Here is an 18,635-nt window from a genome sequence, read left to right on the forward strand (position 1 = left end):
CACCCCTCTTAAATCCACTATAACCTTTAGGTAAATAACTGGATCCTCCCAAACCAACACAATCCACATCTACAAATGGCAATGGACCATTGTACAAAGTTACAAGTCTATCCCATAAGCCATATAGAAGGAGTTCACAAGATTGTGAGACTGACAGACAGACAGACGGACGGACGGACTGAAACAATACATCTCTTCTTGGAAGAAGGGAAAAGTAATTGTAGTAATGTCCAACATGAGGTATTTGGTAAACACAAATGGTCCAGGTCATGGCCAAATCCTAAAACAAATTTTTTTAGTGTACGTTAGGTGGGATTCATAACAGTTTGCCAATGCAACCTATCATTGAACCAAATGCTGTCTGACTTGTTTCATACCGATTGTTAGGCCGTTCTTGGCACACTAATTTGGACTATGGATAGCTCCGTTTACCTGATCAAGATATAGGGCTCACGGCGGATGTGACCGATCGACAGGGGATGCTTACTCCACCTAGACACCTGATCCCACCTCTGGTATATCCAGGAGTCCGCGTTTGCCCAACTCTCTATTTTGCATTGCTTACAGGAGTTATGAGATTGATCACTGTCCGTTATCTTCACCTTTCATTCAATTATATATTTTATAGAATACTAATATAATATTTGTATTACGCAAACTTTATTACAGAAAACTAGATATTATCATCATGCACAGAAAAAAAAAGTCCCTAATCATAGTTCAAAGAGCAAGGTACGTTTGGGGCCAAATTTGGCCCCGCGTCCAAATTAAATGATATTCCTCAAAATTCTTTCATATGGTGTATACTTTAATAAAATGGTTATGATGTCTTCGTAGAAAGCTTTACTTATGTATAATGCATAATAATATATGTAAATACAGTATAGTTTACGATAACGTTGTGCCATTTTGACGTTACTTTATGCAACGTCATGAACAAGAAGGCTATGTCATGAACTCAATATGAAAATAATCCAATTTATGTCGCCATATGCTTCAAGTTTTATTAAACAAATGTTCACTATTATTTTTATTTCAAAAGTTTAATATTTTCCGAAAGTTTTAATCAATTGTAGATGATTCGATGCGGCGGATGCTGTGATTTGAAGGACGATTAGTGTAATTGTATCTAAAAATTGTAGAGCAACCCATATATATTCATTCAATTTTACCTTTGTATTTACATTTGCATCCAATTTGCATTGTTTTAATCTGAATTAAATAAATATCATATATGTATGTAGCGCGTGGTTACCTGAATTTATTCTTATGTGTATATGTACACTTTGTTCTTTTATTCCAAGCGCATTAAATATGTTTTCAGCGAAGACACACGCACTAACCAAAGCTGCATTGGATTGCAGTAAAAAGAGCGTGAAATTCATCCGAAAGTTATGTGAAAAGAAATATTATAGAACGAACTTGAAAAGTTTTTTCTTATTTCAACATACAACAATGGGACCGAATGTAAACCTTATAGGATGTGATAAGATTTACAAACAATGTGATAAGTTCTACACAAAATTTGACACTGACCCCATGAAAAATCTAGACGTCGCGCACGGTACTGGCGTTACTCTCATACCACTCTCATACCAAAACGGGCTTAGCCCCTGTGCATAAGAAAATGCTTCCGCTGTGTTTACACAGATGTATATTTTGTGGATTATTAAAGTCATATATATCAATGGCAAGGAAAATATATAAATAATGACAATAGCTTATATAAATATAATTTACACGCATTTCATGAGCAATAACGGAGTTATATACACGCAGATGTCGTCATTTTTCGATGTCCCGCGTTACATAAAATACTCATACGCTTTATCCACAGATTAATAAAATGATTGATTTTGTCCCAAATAACGTAAAAAATGGTGTATGATTGTGACGTCCTTATCTAAAATCCGTAAAGCAATTACTTTAAACATTTAGTTCATAGAATTGATATAGCGACCTTGAAAATGGCTAAGACAGTGGTGTCCCGTGTTTGTAGATAGACTGCAAATGCAAATCATCATGACCAGTAGCATGCCTAATGCAGGGGCAAGTTGACTATCCTTGTTACATTTATAATGTACATATATCGTGGAGCTCAGTGTATGCCAGTATTATATAATTCTGAGTACAGTGGAGCCTCGGTAATCCGGACGCCATTAATCTGGACGCTTCACCTTCCGGTCGATTCTTCAAAGGAACGGAATTTTTATACGTTGTTTTCCATCATTAATCCGGAAATTTGTGTTCTGGATCCGGACGGTCATTTCTTACTACAAAACGTTAAAATGCATTGAAAATTGTACCGTTAATCCGGACGATAATTGTTTTGAGGGAAGGTCTGTGTCGGACAATTTTAGCTAGGCGTAAATTATAAAGAAAACAAGCCAAACTGTCTAATTGAAGCGATTACGTGTACCCTATCAGCACCTCCCTTAAATTAGGTGGTGTGTGATGATATGTCAAGATAAACACGAAATTCTTAAATCAACTTTGGACGATGAAGATTGTTTCAACAGACCGCCGAACCCGTAAATCGTGACATATGGAAATGACCGGCATCTTTAAGAAGTAAAAGTGTGATGAAATATTTGAAGTGTAAATTATTATGTTAGTTACTAATGATTTATTCATTTATAGTTACATGTACATATAGTGCTACATTATTTGTTTTAGTGCATACGGTACACAGTTTTGTAGATTTATTTGTAGTTCTAATATACATGTACAATGTAAGCATAGGCAAATACACTGCACACGTATATTTCAATTTTCGTGCTTTGAAATGTATGTAAATGTTAGCATTGTTCTGTTTGTTTACTAATGCAAATGGTTAATTCCAATGATAGAATTTGTTTAATTCACTATGCATCAATAAAGTAAGCATATTGGTTACTTATGTAAAGATAGAAAATCTGCGATTCAAGAGCGTGCTTTTTAAACAATTCTACCATTTTATGCCTTATTTCTAAGCATTATTCCAACGCTAATATTTTAATGAATATAACTTACAGAAAGTACATAAAATTTACTATATAGAATATATAACATTTCATTTTATTCCGCGTCCATTTAGGAAAACGAAATGTGATTTTGTCGCGCAATGACGCGACGTCAATATACACAACCTAAGTCTAGCGAAACGTAAAATGTTGCTATTGTTTTTTTTTTTTAAATGATCTAAATTAAAATAATTTTTAAAACCAGTATACATGGTATTTAAGCTATAGCATGTGTATCTCATAGATATGTTTTACTCTGGTACACGTACTTTAATTGGCTTTATCTACATTTTGTTGCATGTACTACTGTATGTATGCATATAAAAATTCAGCATTGAACAGATACACTTACGGTGTGTAAAACGTTGCAATATTATACAAATCTTGATTTATATACGAAACTCTTTAATCATATTCGATAATCTTGTTATTCATATGCGAAAATTTTAATTATATTCGATAATCTTAATATTTATATGGGAAAATTTTGATTTATATTCGATAATCTTGTTATTTATTTACATTTGATTTCAGCTTCTCCATCGTTAACTTCCCATATTTGTGTAGCAATATTCCATTATCACCTGTATATGGTGTTTATATATCTCAACTGATTCGATCTGCAAGAGCTTGTTCTGGGTATAGTCAGTTTTTAAATCGAGGTAAGCTACTGACAAACAAATTGATGGTACAGGGATTTCAACAGTCTCGATTGAAGTCAGCATTTCGTAAATTCTATGGTCGTTATAACGATCTAGTTCGTCAATACAACCTCGCATTGGGTCATATGCTGTATGACGTGTTTCATACCGATTGTTAAGCCGTTCTTGGCACACTGATTTTGACTGCGGATAACTCCGTTTACCTGATCAGGATATAGGGCTCACGGCGGGTGTGACCGGTCAACAGGGGATGCTTACTCCTCCTAGGCACCTGATCCCACCTCTGGTGTGTCCAGGGGTCCGTGTTTGCCCAACTATCTATTTTGTATTGCTTATAGGAGTTATGAGATTGATCACTGTTCGTTATCTTCACCTTGCATTTAGTAACTTGTTATTTATATTCGATATATAAATCTCAATTTCTATTCCATAATATTTGATTCGTATTTGATAATGTTGATGTACACGTGCTAGATGTACGCATGAATTTAGTCATATTGAATGTAGGTGAAATGCATCATTTCAAAAATTGATAAAAGAATTGGCTTCATTGACCATGACCTGACCTCGGGTATCTTAAATTTAACTAGAGGAGCTACTCTGCTAAAATTAAACTTTAATAAATATACAGCACTACCAGCCGTGAGACATTTGACCTACTGCCTGAATTTAATAGTTGACCTTGCCCTAATATGCTGAATAAACCCAGTAGCTATGTCCCAGTAGCTATGTCGAAGCTTGAGTGGCTGCTTAGTTACCTGGATTAACAAGAGTGAAACTATTTTCTGTGAATTTCCACTGACCCTTGACCTACTTAGGTGGTCATCTGGAGGGTACACATTAAATACCTGCCCCCTACTTTACTAGCAGGTGGGAGGAGAGCCTGTTTTGGCGCAGAATTAGTGATCATTTATTCAAGTGCCTATGATTCTAATGTGGGTCGGTCAGGAAGTACATGCGCCATTTTTTCCTTACTCTTAAGAGTCACGTGAGCACAGGCACCAGGGGCCAGTTTCACAAAACTTAAGACATAAATTTTTCCTAAGTTCATTCCTTTTCCGTTTCACCAAAAGTGTCGTATCTTAGGATTTTCATAAGTTGTTTCGTAACTTTACGACAGGTAAGTAGGTGTCTTAAGTTCAAACTAAATATGGCAGCGGACTTTATTTTGTTGTGTCGTCGTCAACTTAGACGAGAAAGACAGTTCAGAGATAGAAACATAGAAACAGTCCTTTAGATTATATGAACGACATGGAGATTGTTTCAAAATTTAAACTACCACTTCATTTGATCATCGACTTACGCCAAATGATGGAAAACGATTTGAAAAGACCCACTCGTAGGTCCCAATCATTGCCAACCTCGTTACAAGTCATGGCTGCCCTCAGGTTTTATGCCACGGGGAATTTCCAATTGGTGGCTGCTGATCTCCACGGCATTAGTAAGTCCAACGTTTCCAGAATAGTTAGAGACGTTTCTTCTTTACTTTCAAACATGAGCCCTAACTACACCAAGATGACTGAAGGAGATGCAGAGGGTTTAGTGGAACTTGAAGGTTCCGTATCGAAAGTATCAACCCCACCCGAAATCCCAGAAACGCGCGTGTTTCCAATGATAGCTTGGATTTTGTCCTCTATTGGAGTGATTTCTACTTCTCTGGGCAGGGGGCCACCGCCAGGTTTTCGGTGTTCTCGTCTATTCAACGCTATCCCCCTTTTCGTATCACTCGTTAAGCAGCTCCATTTCTTTTTTAGCTCATCAACTGTCCTTTCATGGGAGGTATTAACTGCGTTTACCTTTGCTGTAATTTCTTCCAATTGTCTTTTTTAAAGCTGAATTTGTAACGCTGGAGTTCTGTATGGAAATAACACTATGTGACGCTATAGTGTGACATAGTGTGACGCTATAGTGTGACGTTATAGTGTGACATAGTGTGACGCTATAGTGTAACTTGTGATCATATAGTTTGGTTATATGTGACACTTCAAATTGATGCTGTCCTTCGGATATCAAATTAAAATATGAAATATTCATTGTTAACACAACTTTGTACACTGGCATGATATATTGATATAAATTCGGTCTTCCCCGGGAGAAGGCTCACTATTTAGCCTGTCTTCCGGGGGGAAGTCTCACTATATAGCCAATCTTTCGGGGGAAGTCTCACTATATAACGCAAGTTCTTAGTGTCCGGCCCGGTTCTTAGTGTCCGACCTGGTTCTTAGTATCCGAATACCCAGCGTGAAATCAACGGTCACTCGGCCATTTCTTATGCATATTCAGAAAATAAATTAATTGACGGTCACGTGTCCAGTTCAGACTTCCGGATGTTTTTGTCAGAGTTCGTTTGCACACTAACCAAACTCGTCCATCCGCTCGCGCCGTTAAGTGAGAAATTTTCCCAGTTTACTTTGGGAAGCTACATTGTATCTGGGTTCTCTCTTCCACCAATAAAAACTGGGCGCCACCAGATAACTGAAAAATTGTTGAGTGTGACGGAAAACAGCAAAACAATCAATCCATGCAGGCATTGTGGGAGCGGGAATTCCCGCGAAAAACTTTTTATAAAGATGGCGATGAGGTCATCGGAAAGAAATGACTCAGCTGAAAAATCATACTTTTTCCATAGCCAGTTGGTAGTATGCACACAATGTCTCTTGCCTCTACAAAGGCATGAAGTGCAGGGACTTGTTCTTACTTTAATTCATAATTGATTCTCAACCACTGTTTCGCACGTGTTATGTATAAATCCATGTGGTTTTTTTTTCTTGAAATGAAAGTAGAAAAGTTACATATTTATAACATTAACTTCCATGTTTTATTGACTCACCCACCCTTTTTTTCTCTCTATACATTCCAATTTCATACCTTGCGAATTCAATTCATTTAAGAAACTCTATGCTTTTTAGCTCACCTGAGCCGAAGGCTCAAATGAACCTTTCTGATCAAAATTTGTCCGTTCTCTGTCGTCGGTGTAAACTTTTCACATGTTCATCTTCTTCTCCATAACCACTGGGTCAATTTCAACCAAACCTGGCACAAAGCATTCTTAGGTGAAGGGTTTTCAAGTTTGTTCAAATGAAGGGTCATGCCCTCTTCAAAGGGGAAATAATCACAAAAATGCAAAATAGGGTGGGGTCATTTAAAAAGCTTCTTCTCAAGAACCACTAAACCAGAGGAGCTGAAATTTACATGACAACTTTCTGACATAGTGCAGAATCAAGTTTGTTATTTCATGGCCCCCAGATGAGGATGGGGCCACAAAAGGGGATCAAAATTTCCTATCAAAATATATAGGAAAAATCTTTTAAAATATTTTTCTCAAGAACCACTGGACCAGGAAAGTAGAAATTTACATGAAAGCTTCCTGACATAGTGCAGATTCATGTTTGTTAAAATCATGGCCCCCGGCGGTAGGATGGGGTTACAATAGGGGAGTCCGGCAAAGTTTTACATACAAATATACATGTATAGGGAAATCATTAAAAATCTTCTTAAGAATCACTGGATCAGAAAAGTTTACATTTATATGAGAGCTTCCTTACATAGTGCAGAATCAAGTTTGTTAAAACCATGGCCCCCAGGTGTAGGATGGGGCCACAATAGGGGATCAAAGTTTTACATACTAATATATAGAGAAAATCTTTTAAAATCTTTTTCTCAAGATTCATTTGTGGTAAAGAAGTTGACATTTACATGAAAGCTTCCTGACATAGTGCAGATTCATGTTTGTAAAAGTCTGGCTACCTAACATGGCTGCTTATCAACAAACCGAAATCATTAAAAGCTGTGAGTTTTCGTGTCATATGGGGCTTTAATGAATATTTGAAGGTATATTTGGACACAAGTATAGTAGGAAAATATGTTAGGAATTTTTTCACTTTAAGTTAATGAGACTGGATATGAGGCCTTACCGTGCGCAGCATTTTGTGCGACGTAAATCGAAGGTTTTTATAAGGGGTGGATTTGTAGCTCTCTGATTCGTCCCAATATTTTTTCAGAGAGCTACAGTTCTGCAACTAGATCGGTCCCTGCCAGGTGTTAACCTAGACTGTTAACAAAAAGGAACATTTCAGACAACATTCCTTTCTTGTTTTTAATAATTTACTTAGTTTTTGTTGATTTTGGGTCGAAATGTCTGATCCGAAGCAGTACTCAATATGTGGATGAGAGTACTGGCAAGTGTTGTTAGAGAATCAGACCATGTATAAAATAATTGAATTAATCATTTTAAAAAAGGTTAAAACTCATGTACATGAAAATATAACCCATCTCTTTCTTTCTCTTTCTCGTTTTGTTACAACTCTCCAAACTCCTTTAGACATTGAGATATTAGTGTGGCTTAACAACATTTTGTAAACTCCTTTAGACATTGAGATATTAGTGTGTCTTAAACAACATTTTGTAAACTCCTTTAGACATTGAGATATTAGTGTGGCTTAAACAACATTTTGTAAACTCCTTTAGACATTGAGATATTGGTGTGGCTTAAACAACATTTTGTAAACTCCTTTAGACATTGAGATATTGGTGTGGCTTAAACAACATTTTGTAAACTCCTTTAGACATTGAGATATTAGTGTGGCTTAAACAACATTTTGTAAACTCCTTTAGACATTGAGATATTAGTGTGGCTTAAACAACATTTTGTAAACTCCTTTAGACATTGAGATATTAATGTGGCTTAAACAACATTTTGTAAACTCCTTTAGACATTGAGATACTGGTGTGGCTTAAACAACATTTTGTAAACTCCTTTAGACATTGAGATATTAGTGTGGCTTAAACAACATTTTGTAAACTCCTTTAGACATTGAGATATTAGTGTGGCTTAAACAACATTTTGTAAACTCCTTTAGACATTGAGATATTAGTGTGGCTTAAACAACATTTTGTAAACTCCTTTAGACATTGAGATATTAGTGTGGCTTAAACAACATTTTGTAAACTCCTTTGGACATTGAGATATTAGTGTGGCTTAAACAACATTTTGTAAACTCCTTTAGACATTGAGATATTAGTGTGGCTTAAACAACATTTTGTAAACTCCTTTAGACATTGAGATATTAGTGTGGCTTAAACAACATTTTGTAAACTCCTTTAGACATTGAGATATTAGTGTGGCTTAAACAACATTTTGTAAACTCCTTTAGACATTGAGATATTAGTGTAGCTTAAACAACATTTTGTAAACGATGCACAGTCAGTCCGACAAACCAACAACTCATAATATGAATAAGTTAAGTGAATTGGTACTGGTATAAACAAATCAAATACAAGGTAAACGTGTTAAATGAGTATTTACATTTCCAAAGATTTTGCTTTTGTTATCTCTACATATTGTAATGATACCCATTTCTTCATGAATGCTTTGCGGTTGTAGACGATGCGCGTATGAATACAGATATAGTACATGAATATCTATTTTAACAACTGGGAATTCCGACAGAAATTAAAGCTAAATGTAAATAAGAAAAAATAAACTTCACGCTAATGCATTTCATGAATAGTATGCCAGCGTGAAGCACTGCACTTCATATCCTCGTGTATTTTCAATCTACTCTCTAATGGGTTTAATAGGTCTCACAAAAAAAATTAAGGTTATACATTATCACAAAAGCTCATTTCAGAGAGTTTATTATTTGTTTTGTCAACAAAGATATTGTGGTATGTAATTGTTTACGATTTTTTGAAAAGAAATGTATATCGATATAAGTTTATTATATCTATCACATTCCAAGTATTCTTTAGGTAAAATGTGTCATCTTTAAGTTAAATTTGTGACTGTGCAAAATTAAGATGCTTTAAATTACAAAAGGCTAAAATATTGCTCTTATCCTTGCATTCAGAAGGTCCAAATTGTATCTGTCAACATTGAATGAGTTATATTCTTAATATTTAACATTAAAATTGTATATTATATAGGCGGTCTTGGAACCGGAAGTCTAAAAGTTTAGAATAAAATCCAAATCAAGCAAGTAGGAACACACTAGCGCGGTGGGGGGTCACTATATAGCTAATTTTCCCCTAGGAGAAAACTCACTATATAGCCAGTCTTCCGTGGGAAGTTTCAGTATGAGAGAAGTTTCACTATGTAACAATGGAAACACAATATTAGATTCATATAATGTGAAAATAATTCGAAATATCAATGACATGTTATTAATAAAATCATTTTCTTGCCTATAACATTTGTTGGGTTCTGTAAAGGTTTTACAACAAATACAAAGACCTCATTTAGATATGAAAAGCGCATATAGATTTGACAAGGATTTAGACTAGACTTAATACTTCATCTACAGTGTATCGTTATGTATTAAAAGCTTACTTTGTAGGAAAGGGTTGAACTTGCAGAGAAAGCTCCCTAGGACCCATCCTTGGGTCAAATCGTCAACAAGATGAATCCACATAGCAAAAAGTCCAACCAACATGTCGGAAATGGCCAAGTTAAGGATATAGTAATTGGTGACCGTTCGCATTTTCGGAGACTGTGCTATGATAATTATTATCAAGAGATTCCCGACGATAGCCACTAGTTCTATACTGACGCATATAGTGATTTTCACCCCCGTTTCCCAAGAGGGGACAGCCTTTATTTCTCCAATATATTCTATTCCAGAGAGGTCCGGCATTTGGATTTTGGCGTTGCAATCTTTAGCCATGTTCCTTCTTCGGTGATTATCAGATTAAATACACAGTGATTATTCACCTAATCTGAAAGGTATAGTAAGTTGAAACAAAAGCAAAACTTGTGTCTGCTAGATGTTTCGTTTCCATGTCTCGTCTGCTCGGGGTGCCTAGTTGGTACCAGCATTATGAAAAGTCTTACTTCTCCCCACAGCCTACTAAGCTGATGATTTGTAAATACAGAGGCACTTAAAAACGAGGAACTAGCAATAAATCGACCCTTCAAACAGTCATATTTTCCACTCCATTTACATTTTCAGTCTCTCTCAAAACAGTATAATTTTACAGTGTCAATATCTTCATTTTGATGTAGCATTTTCGAATCCTTTTTGCAAAAATTAATGTCTTTTCAAGATTCTGGACAACATCAGGTCTCCTCAAAAAGCTATCAAGTTTCCAATCCGCTCCTTTATCCTTCGATTTATGAAAATCTCCCCGCTTTTCACATCTTAAGTCGAATCTTCGTCGTCACAGTGTAAAGAACAAAAAGGCAAAGTTGAAAACTGAGCAAAAAATCGTGATTTTCTGTTCACGAGGAAAATAAATCTCGATGTAAAAATGTCACAAGGAATCCTAAATTCCAATGTCGTAGACCATGTTTGTGCAAACAATATTTATTGCAACAGAGAACGGAAGAGCGATATTCATTTGCTGTATGTACAGACCCACGTGTGAACAATGAAATGTGTATATGACTGTACTTGAGGTATTCAGAACGATTTATCGCCACTTATACTGCTCCTAACGGCTAGATAATCCATACAGACCCGGGGAATCTGTGCAAACGGTCCAGAATCAACATGGCACCCGCTGCTGTCTGTCTTTGGTTCCGCGAAATGTCATTCTCGAATGTATGAGTCATCTTTTTGGAAGTAGCATGAACCATTTAGATCTACTGTTACCCCAAAAAGACAAATAAGATATTTGACATGGAATTAATCACTTTTTTTTTTATATTTAATCCACCTCCAATTTCAAAGCCTGATTAATTACACCTATGCTTTAATGAAGGCAATAGACGATTAATTACACCTATGCTTTAATGAAGGCAATAGACGTTTATGATTAATTACACCTATACTTTAATGAAGGCAATAGACGTTTATGATTAATTACACCTATGCTTTAATGAAGGCAATAGACGTTTATGATTAATTACACCTATACTTTAATGAAGGCAATAGACGTTTATGATTAATTACACCTATACTTTAATGAAGGCAATAGACGTTTATGATTAATTACACCTATGCTTTAATGAAGGCAATAGACGTTTATGATTAATTACACCTATGCTTTAATGAAGGCAATAGACGTTTATGGAACCTCTCATATTATTGTAGCTCTCTTTAATTTTTTAAAGATATCTTCAATTGAGTCTGAAGAGGAAAAAACTGTACTTGTGAAAGATAAACTGTACATAAACGGTAAACTTTTCACTGGCATCATTCACATGGTGGTGCAACTCGATAGATACGAAGCTCAAACGGGGTGGTAGAAGAGTGATACCAGAGGATGCTGGGTCTGGAAATGGAGGGTTCGATTCCAAATGAGTGACAATACATTTTGCAAATGTTTCTGTGTACATACGTCATTATATGTATATCAAAGAGAAGGCTTGAGAAAGGAAATTTGCTTTATATGAAAGAGATTATGAGACAATTCTGGGAGAAGGAGCTATGGTTTTGATATTTCATAACGGTAAGGGGATCTTTTCATGATTGTAATAATTGAATTAGAATGGATGAAGAGTTTTTTTTTAGATATGCTAGCACAGTAGTACCGTTACTTATTGTGAGCTATTTTCACGTTTTATAAACAAAACGAGTGTGATTTATCTTATGAGATTGCAAACCATTTACGTACATACTCCTTTGGAAAATTCTTTGTATTTGGTGACTAGAATACATTGTAAATGATAATTTACACAAAGTTACCGATTCTTTGTTTAGAACGGCTGACTGAGAAGTAAATTCGATAGTCATCGTGTAAACACAACTGGTCATCGTGTCGTAGATTGAAGACATGCCGATGGCCTTTTAAATGATTTTGCTTCCAAGGGTTCCTGATAACTTATAGTGTACAGTTAATATGTTCATTTTTTTCGTAGATTTATTGTGGGTAATTTCAATAAATATTCAAGCCATGCCCCGTTACACATACGTTAACATGAACACGTCACATGTGTACGATATTGGTGTTCATTAAACTGTTTACTTACATTATGTCAAATAGCCAACGAATTTCATTTTATTTTAGAGATGTTTGGTTAGAAATAAGAAAATAGAGGTCTACAAGCTTTACCGGTCACCTACAAGCTTTACCGGTCTACAAGCTTCACCGACACCTACAAGCTTTACCGGTCACCTACAAACACCTACAAGCTTTACCGGTCACCTACAAACTTTACCGGTCTACAAGCTTTACCGGTCTACAAGCTTTACCGACACCTACAAGCTTTACCGGTCACCTACAAGTTTTACCGGTCTACAAGCTTCACCGACACCTACAAGCACTACCGACACCTACAAGCTTTACCGGTCACCTACAAGCTTTACCGGTCTACAAGCTTTACCGGTCACCTACAAGCTTTATCGATCACCTGAGTACTACTATAGTTTAAAATTTCACTAGCCCCAAGTGCTATGAAATCTATGATAATTTTCCTGTTATACATATATCTAAGCTAATAAGAAGATAAATTGTAATATTAAGCAGAGTATAAAACAGATGTGTTCTTACATCACAAATGCCCCCAAAAGTGCCCCCACTGATTCAGATTTTACGTAATATGTTATATCAATACTATATGACTATTTTGGACCCTCCCTATAGTCAAAAGCGAACAGCAGTGTCACCTAAGTGCACATTAATTGCTAGAACTGGCCGAAGGTGAAAGCGAATTTCCAGACATGAATTATGAAGGACTGCTACGATATTCGGTGAAGGCGTCAGTCCAAATATTCAGCCGAGCCGAATCTCAACAGAGATTATCACTACCTAACTTGTCTTATAACTCTCTTCATGTATGTCCATCCTCTAATATTCACTCCACTTTTCATACTGTATACATCTTTTTTGTTTATACTTTGTAATTGAATATGTATTATGTTGATGAGCCGTAAGGCTTAAAGCCAATAAACAATACAATACAATCACTACCTATACGCCCGTATGTGTACGTCTTGGGTTTGACGTGACCATTAGTGGGGTTTGAACTCACGATCGAGTGAACGCTCTAACACTGAGTTTCTAGTTTCCCAGTAAGTAAAAGAGTGAATGCTGCCTTCTTTCTTGAGTATATCACCTATAAAATTACATTTTACCCCAAATTCAAAGCAGATAATATTGAGATTTGCAATCAATATTTCTGGTGATTTTATTCTCGGAATATTGTTTATGCCAATTGAATACAAATACCAATGAATTCCGTTATGTTCCGTGAAAAATTGCATTGGTGATAACCCACGCTTCCGTGATTTCAATGTGAGCCACCTTTGATGTCGCCATTTTTTTCCCCGAAGGTACGCAAGACACTGACAACTATAAACTTCATGTTTTTTTTAATTCCAGAAAAATAAAGAAATTTTGTGATAGAAATGAGAGATAGTATTAAAATATTGTTACCGATATACAAATATTTCATTAATTTGATGTTCAGACCATTATATTTCTGTTACCGATATACAAATATTTCATTAATTTGATGTTCGGACCATTATATTTCTGTTACCGATATACAAATATTTCATTAATTTGATGTTCGGACCATTATATTTCTGTCACCGATATACAAATATTTCATTAATTTGATGTTCGGACCATTATATTTCTGCACCAAAAAGGCTTTCCACGAATAATTGTGCAAGTTTTGCCGCTGCACGGCCTTATCTGACCTCAGTGACCTCGTTTCAATTTCAAATTAATACCCATTCAAATCAGTACAAAACTAATAATTTCGCATTGATTGAAAATTATTTCTTCTATGTGCGATACAACTTTTATTTTCCTACAGGGTCGGAGGTCTCACAACATCGCTTGGAGAGAACTCTCGCATATTACGTCAAAATTAAAGTCAAGCAAGTTCGTATAACTTACGAGTTATTCTCCTTATAACCTATACTGGTAAAATTGCAACATATGTTTAACATATGTTAAACATATGATTAGCATACGTATTGAAACATATGATAATCATATAAAAGGAACACTTAAAGGTCAACGTATTTTTTCAAACATATGATTAACATAAGTTTATAATATGAATAACATGTGTTTGTATTATCTTATGATAAACATTTATTTTGTATGATTTTCATATTATCTACATGCAAAATTGTAACATGTTTATATTAAACATATGTCTCTATTATACTATAAAGCCGGTTTCCTCATATTGTCAAAACCTTGTGATTTATTTATAAATGTGACGAGTTTTTAAACTCTGAACATTTTTAGTCTTATTTATAAGTTCTTTTGAAAAACAGGACCTAGGCCCAATGCAGCGATTTTGAGGGGTGGGGGTGGGGGTGGGGGTATTACAACAAACAAAAATCTGTATAAAACATACCCCAACCCCCCTTTTGATCATACGTTAATCATATGTTCAAAATTTCATATGTTTATCATATGTTAAACATATTAATTTTTCAGCATGTGTTAATCATATGTTTGAAGTTTGCAGTATGTTCTACATTTAATTAATGCATTCTTCACCACTTATATGTATATATTGTACTGATGCGTCGTTTGACTCAAAGTTGGTAAAGAACTTAAATTGAATTATTGCTGTCTAAATCTGAATTAAGGTCATAGGATATCCAAGATTCTAGACGATCAAATAAAATGGCTTTTTGTTGTGTTTACGTGGGAATTTTTGTTATTGGGTTAAACGATGTACATATCGGTTATCAATACACGCATCAACGGAAAGATGTTTTTTCATTGAATTTTTAAGTAAAGATTTATGAATAATGCAAAAATAATGGTGAGTTCATAGGAAATGTTTGTGGTAAATATGGGTTTATAGCAAATGTAAAACATTTACATTGAATGAGAAATCTTTGGGGGTATCCTATGGGATCGCGGTCGAGTTGAATTCCAGGGATTTCCAATTCAAGATACAATGTACATTCAACTGAATTTAAGTGAAGATAAACGTAATTGGAGAATGAGCTCTAGTGGTTAAATTATACATACAAGTATATATTTATTGCAATGTCTATTTATCTATTTATATCTATTGCAATTGGTTGTCGTCCGTCGTCGTGCGTTAACAATTGAACATTTTTAACTTCTTGATAACTATCGGTCCAATTCTTTTCATATTTGGTATGAAGCATCTTTGGTACAAGGGGGACATAAATTGTAAATTTCAGGATTCCAGCACCCCTGGGGCCCTAGTAACGGGGCAAAAACTGCCCAAAATTGACCAATTTTCAAACATCTTCTCAAGAACCACACACGTGTAAGAAAAACTAAATGCATAGTGATGTAGAGCAGGAAGGCCTCTGTCAAAATTGTAATTTCATGATCCCCGGGGTAGGGGTTCTGACCCCAGGGTGGGGCCAAACTTGGTATCTAGTGTTTATATGTAAAACACTTAAAAAACATCTTTAGTGCTATTGATATTAAATTGCAAGTAAATAGATATTTAGAAAGAATGGGTAGTCCTTTACCAAAATTGTAAATTTGATGATCCCAGGGATAGGGGTTTTGGTATCAGGGTGGGGCCAAAATAATCAGTTATCAAATGTGTGAACAATAGACATTTTTAACTTCTTAAATTCTTTTAAAATTTGGTATGAAGTATCTTTGGGGAAAAAATTAATGGTAAATTTCAGGATTTCTGCACCCCTGAGGCCTTAGGGACGGGGCAAAAACTGCTCAAAATAGACCAATTTTCAAAAATCTCCTCTACAACCGCACATGTTTAAGAAAAATAAATGCATAGTTATGTAAAGCAGGAAGGGCTCTAACTAAATTGTAAATGTCATGATCCCCGGGATAGGGGTTCTGACCCCAGGACGGGGCCAGACTTAGTATATAGTGTTTATGTGTAAAACACTTAAATAACATCTTTAGTGTTATTGATACTAAATTGAAATTAAATGGATATTTAGAAAGAGCAGGTAGTCCTTTACCAAAATTGTAAATTCGATGATCCTCGGGGTAGGGTTTCTGACCCCAGGGTGGGGCCAAACTTAGTACACAGTATTTAGAATTATGTAATTTGGTACATATGTATGCGCGATTAACTAGCACGTCAACCGCCGTTACACCGAGATATTATTTCTATATACAATTTCTGATAATTTAGAAAATAAAATATTGAATATAAACATGCTACGAGTATTTGGGTATGAATTACATGTAATTCTTACATGCATGCATGCGGACTAAGTGAAATTTACTATCCATAATTCAGTGCTTGCCTCTAATACTATACATGATGGGTTTGTACATGTAAATATGTGTAAACAACACATCACTGAAGTGAACACAAACGCTTACACTGTAAAATTGTGAGATGAATACATGCAATATTGCATACATCCTAAATCACAATTTCGTTCTGCATTTCGTTTTTAGAATACATCTATAACATTGATAAAACAGACATAATTACAGACATTTTTCTGGTTAACCTTGAATTCTTAATAAAGATTGTTTGGCAATGCAGGCACGTAGAAAAAAAAAAGGAGGGGGGGGGCATTTTTTGACAATGATCAATATCTGTTATTTCTATATTCTAATGAAGATGTTTTGGGTGATTGCCCCCCCCCCCCCCACCACCACCTCCCTTCCCACTATATGTCACTGTAGTATAGTGAATGAGAAGCTATGATGTGAAGACATGTAGTGAAGGATAAATCCCCACCCTCATTTAATTAGTAGGAAATATGAGGCAGTTTTAGCTTATGAGGACCCTACCCCCCCCCCTTATTTTTGGTTTGCATTTCAAGAACTTTATACGAATCTTCTTCGGCTGCCCCCCCCCCCCCCCCCCCCGAAAAAGCGCCCAGCAGCATATAATTTCCCCCTATGTACAAAGTCAGTATAGAATTTACCCCCTCCTGTTTCCGGATTTCATCGATCGGAATATTTTCTTTTGAATAAATATAGAATGAAGCAAACCATGCAATTGAAGATATTAATCAATGAAATTTGTTATTATTGCTATAAAGGGGTACATGTTATCAAAATAAAAAGTTTTTAAAAAAGAAACAAATATGTGCTGTTAAATTGTTATAGTTTAATGAAATAGATATATATGCGCCCATTAATATTACGATATTCATGAAATAAAGGAATTTTTTTTGAGATGTTGAAGTTGGGTTTACCCGGTACCCGAAAACTTTGAATTGCGTATAGTAAATACAATATGCTTCCCAAAAGACTTCAACGATGGTCAATATCATTAGGAATTTTCGTAAAAAGTCGAATAAAAGATATACAATTAAAATATCTAAAAAGTAAATTAGATGCACTGTATAAAAAAAAGTAACCGTTTATTTAAATTCGAAATTTTAAATTAAAAAGACATTTACATCTTCCCAAATTCACTATTTCAGAGGTTAGATACTGGTAGATATCAGCAAAGACTTGAGATGCATGAATGAATTTTGATATACCATTACACGATTTGAATAATTTCCTTTTTAAAAACAAACAAACATAAGATGATGATTGTGATACACAAGACCCTGCTCAAAATTAAAAAAAAAAAAAAAAAAAAAAAAAAAAATAAATAAATAAGAATCCCTGGGTCTAGATAAGCAAGAGAATTTTAGTAATAGAACTGGAAACGGATAGCTAAAATGTAAGAAGGAGGAAAAGCGCACTGTCATTTAGGAGGGAATTCTATACTGGGGCGGTTTTTCCTAGGGGGGGGGGGGGGGTCCCGGTTTAATTCTTCCTACGGGGAAATTCTATGCCAGACCCATCTTTCCGGGGGGATGTCTATCCCGGGGCCGTTTTTCCGGAGGGAAAGTCTATGTGGGGGGGGGGGGGGGGGATCTCTATGCTACAACACCAGCATTGAACAAAATATTTTCCACGAACAACTCCCCCTCCGGACTAGAATGATGCTCCCCACTTGTTGATTTCATATGATTAGCATGAACGAAAATCGTCCATGCAGCTTGATCTCGTGGGCCTTAAATGAATAGTTACCCCGGTCCATTCCTAAGTTAACAGAGCATGTAATTTTTAGAAGCTGAAAGGAAACATCGCTACATGTACATGGTTTGTGGTGATTTGTCAAAGGCATTTAATCATGTAT

The 18,635-nt window shown here is 35.4% G+C and overlaps 1 protein-coding gene across 2 annotated transcripts in view; it reads right to left on the bottom strand.

Moving 5' to 3' along the window:
• Positions 1 to 10,992, bottom strand: part of LOC125670474 (substance-P receptor-like) — a 16,677-nt gene extending 5,685 nt beyond the window's left edge. Inside the window, exon 1 of one of the 2 annotated variants that reach the window (XM_048905667.2) lies at positions 9,993 to 10,992. In XM_048905667.2, coding sequence (XP_048761624.2) covers positions 9,993 to 10,326 — 334 coding nt within the window. In that variant the 5' untranslated portion in view covers positions 10,327 to 10,992. The remainder of the gene's footprint in view (positions 1 to 9,992) is intronic. The other variant, XM_048905666.2, reaches the window with a different exon arrangement.
• Between the last annotated feature and the right edge of the window lie 7,643 nt (positions 10,993 to 18,635).

This window comes from Ostrea edulis, chromosome 4 (assembly GCF_947568905.1).
Source record: "Ostrea edulis chromosome 4, xbOstEdul1.1, whole genome shotgun sequence".
In the NCBI taxonomy this organism is placed as follows: Eukaryota; Metazoa; Mollusca; class Bivalvia; order Ostreida; family Ostreidae; genus Ostrea; species Ostrea edulis.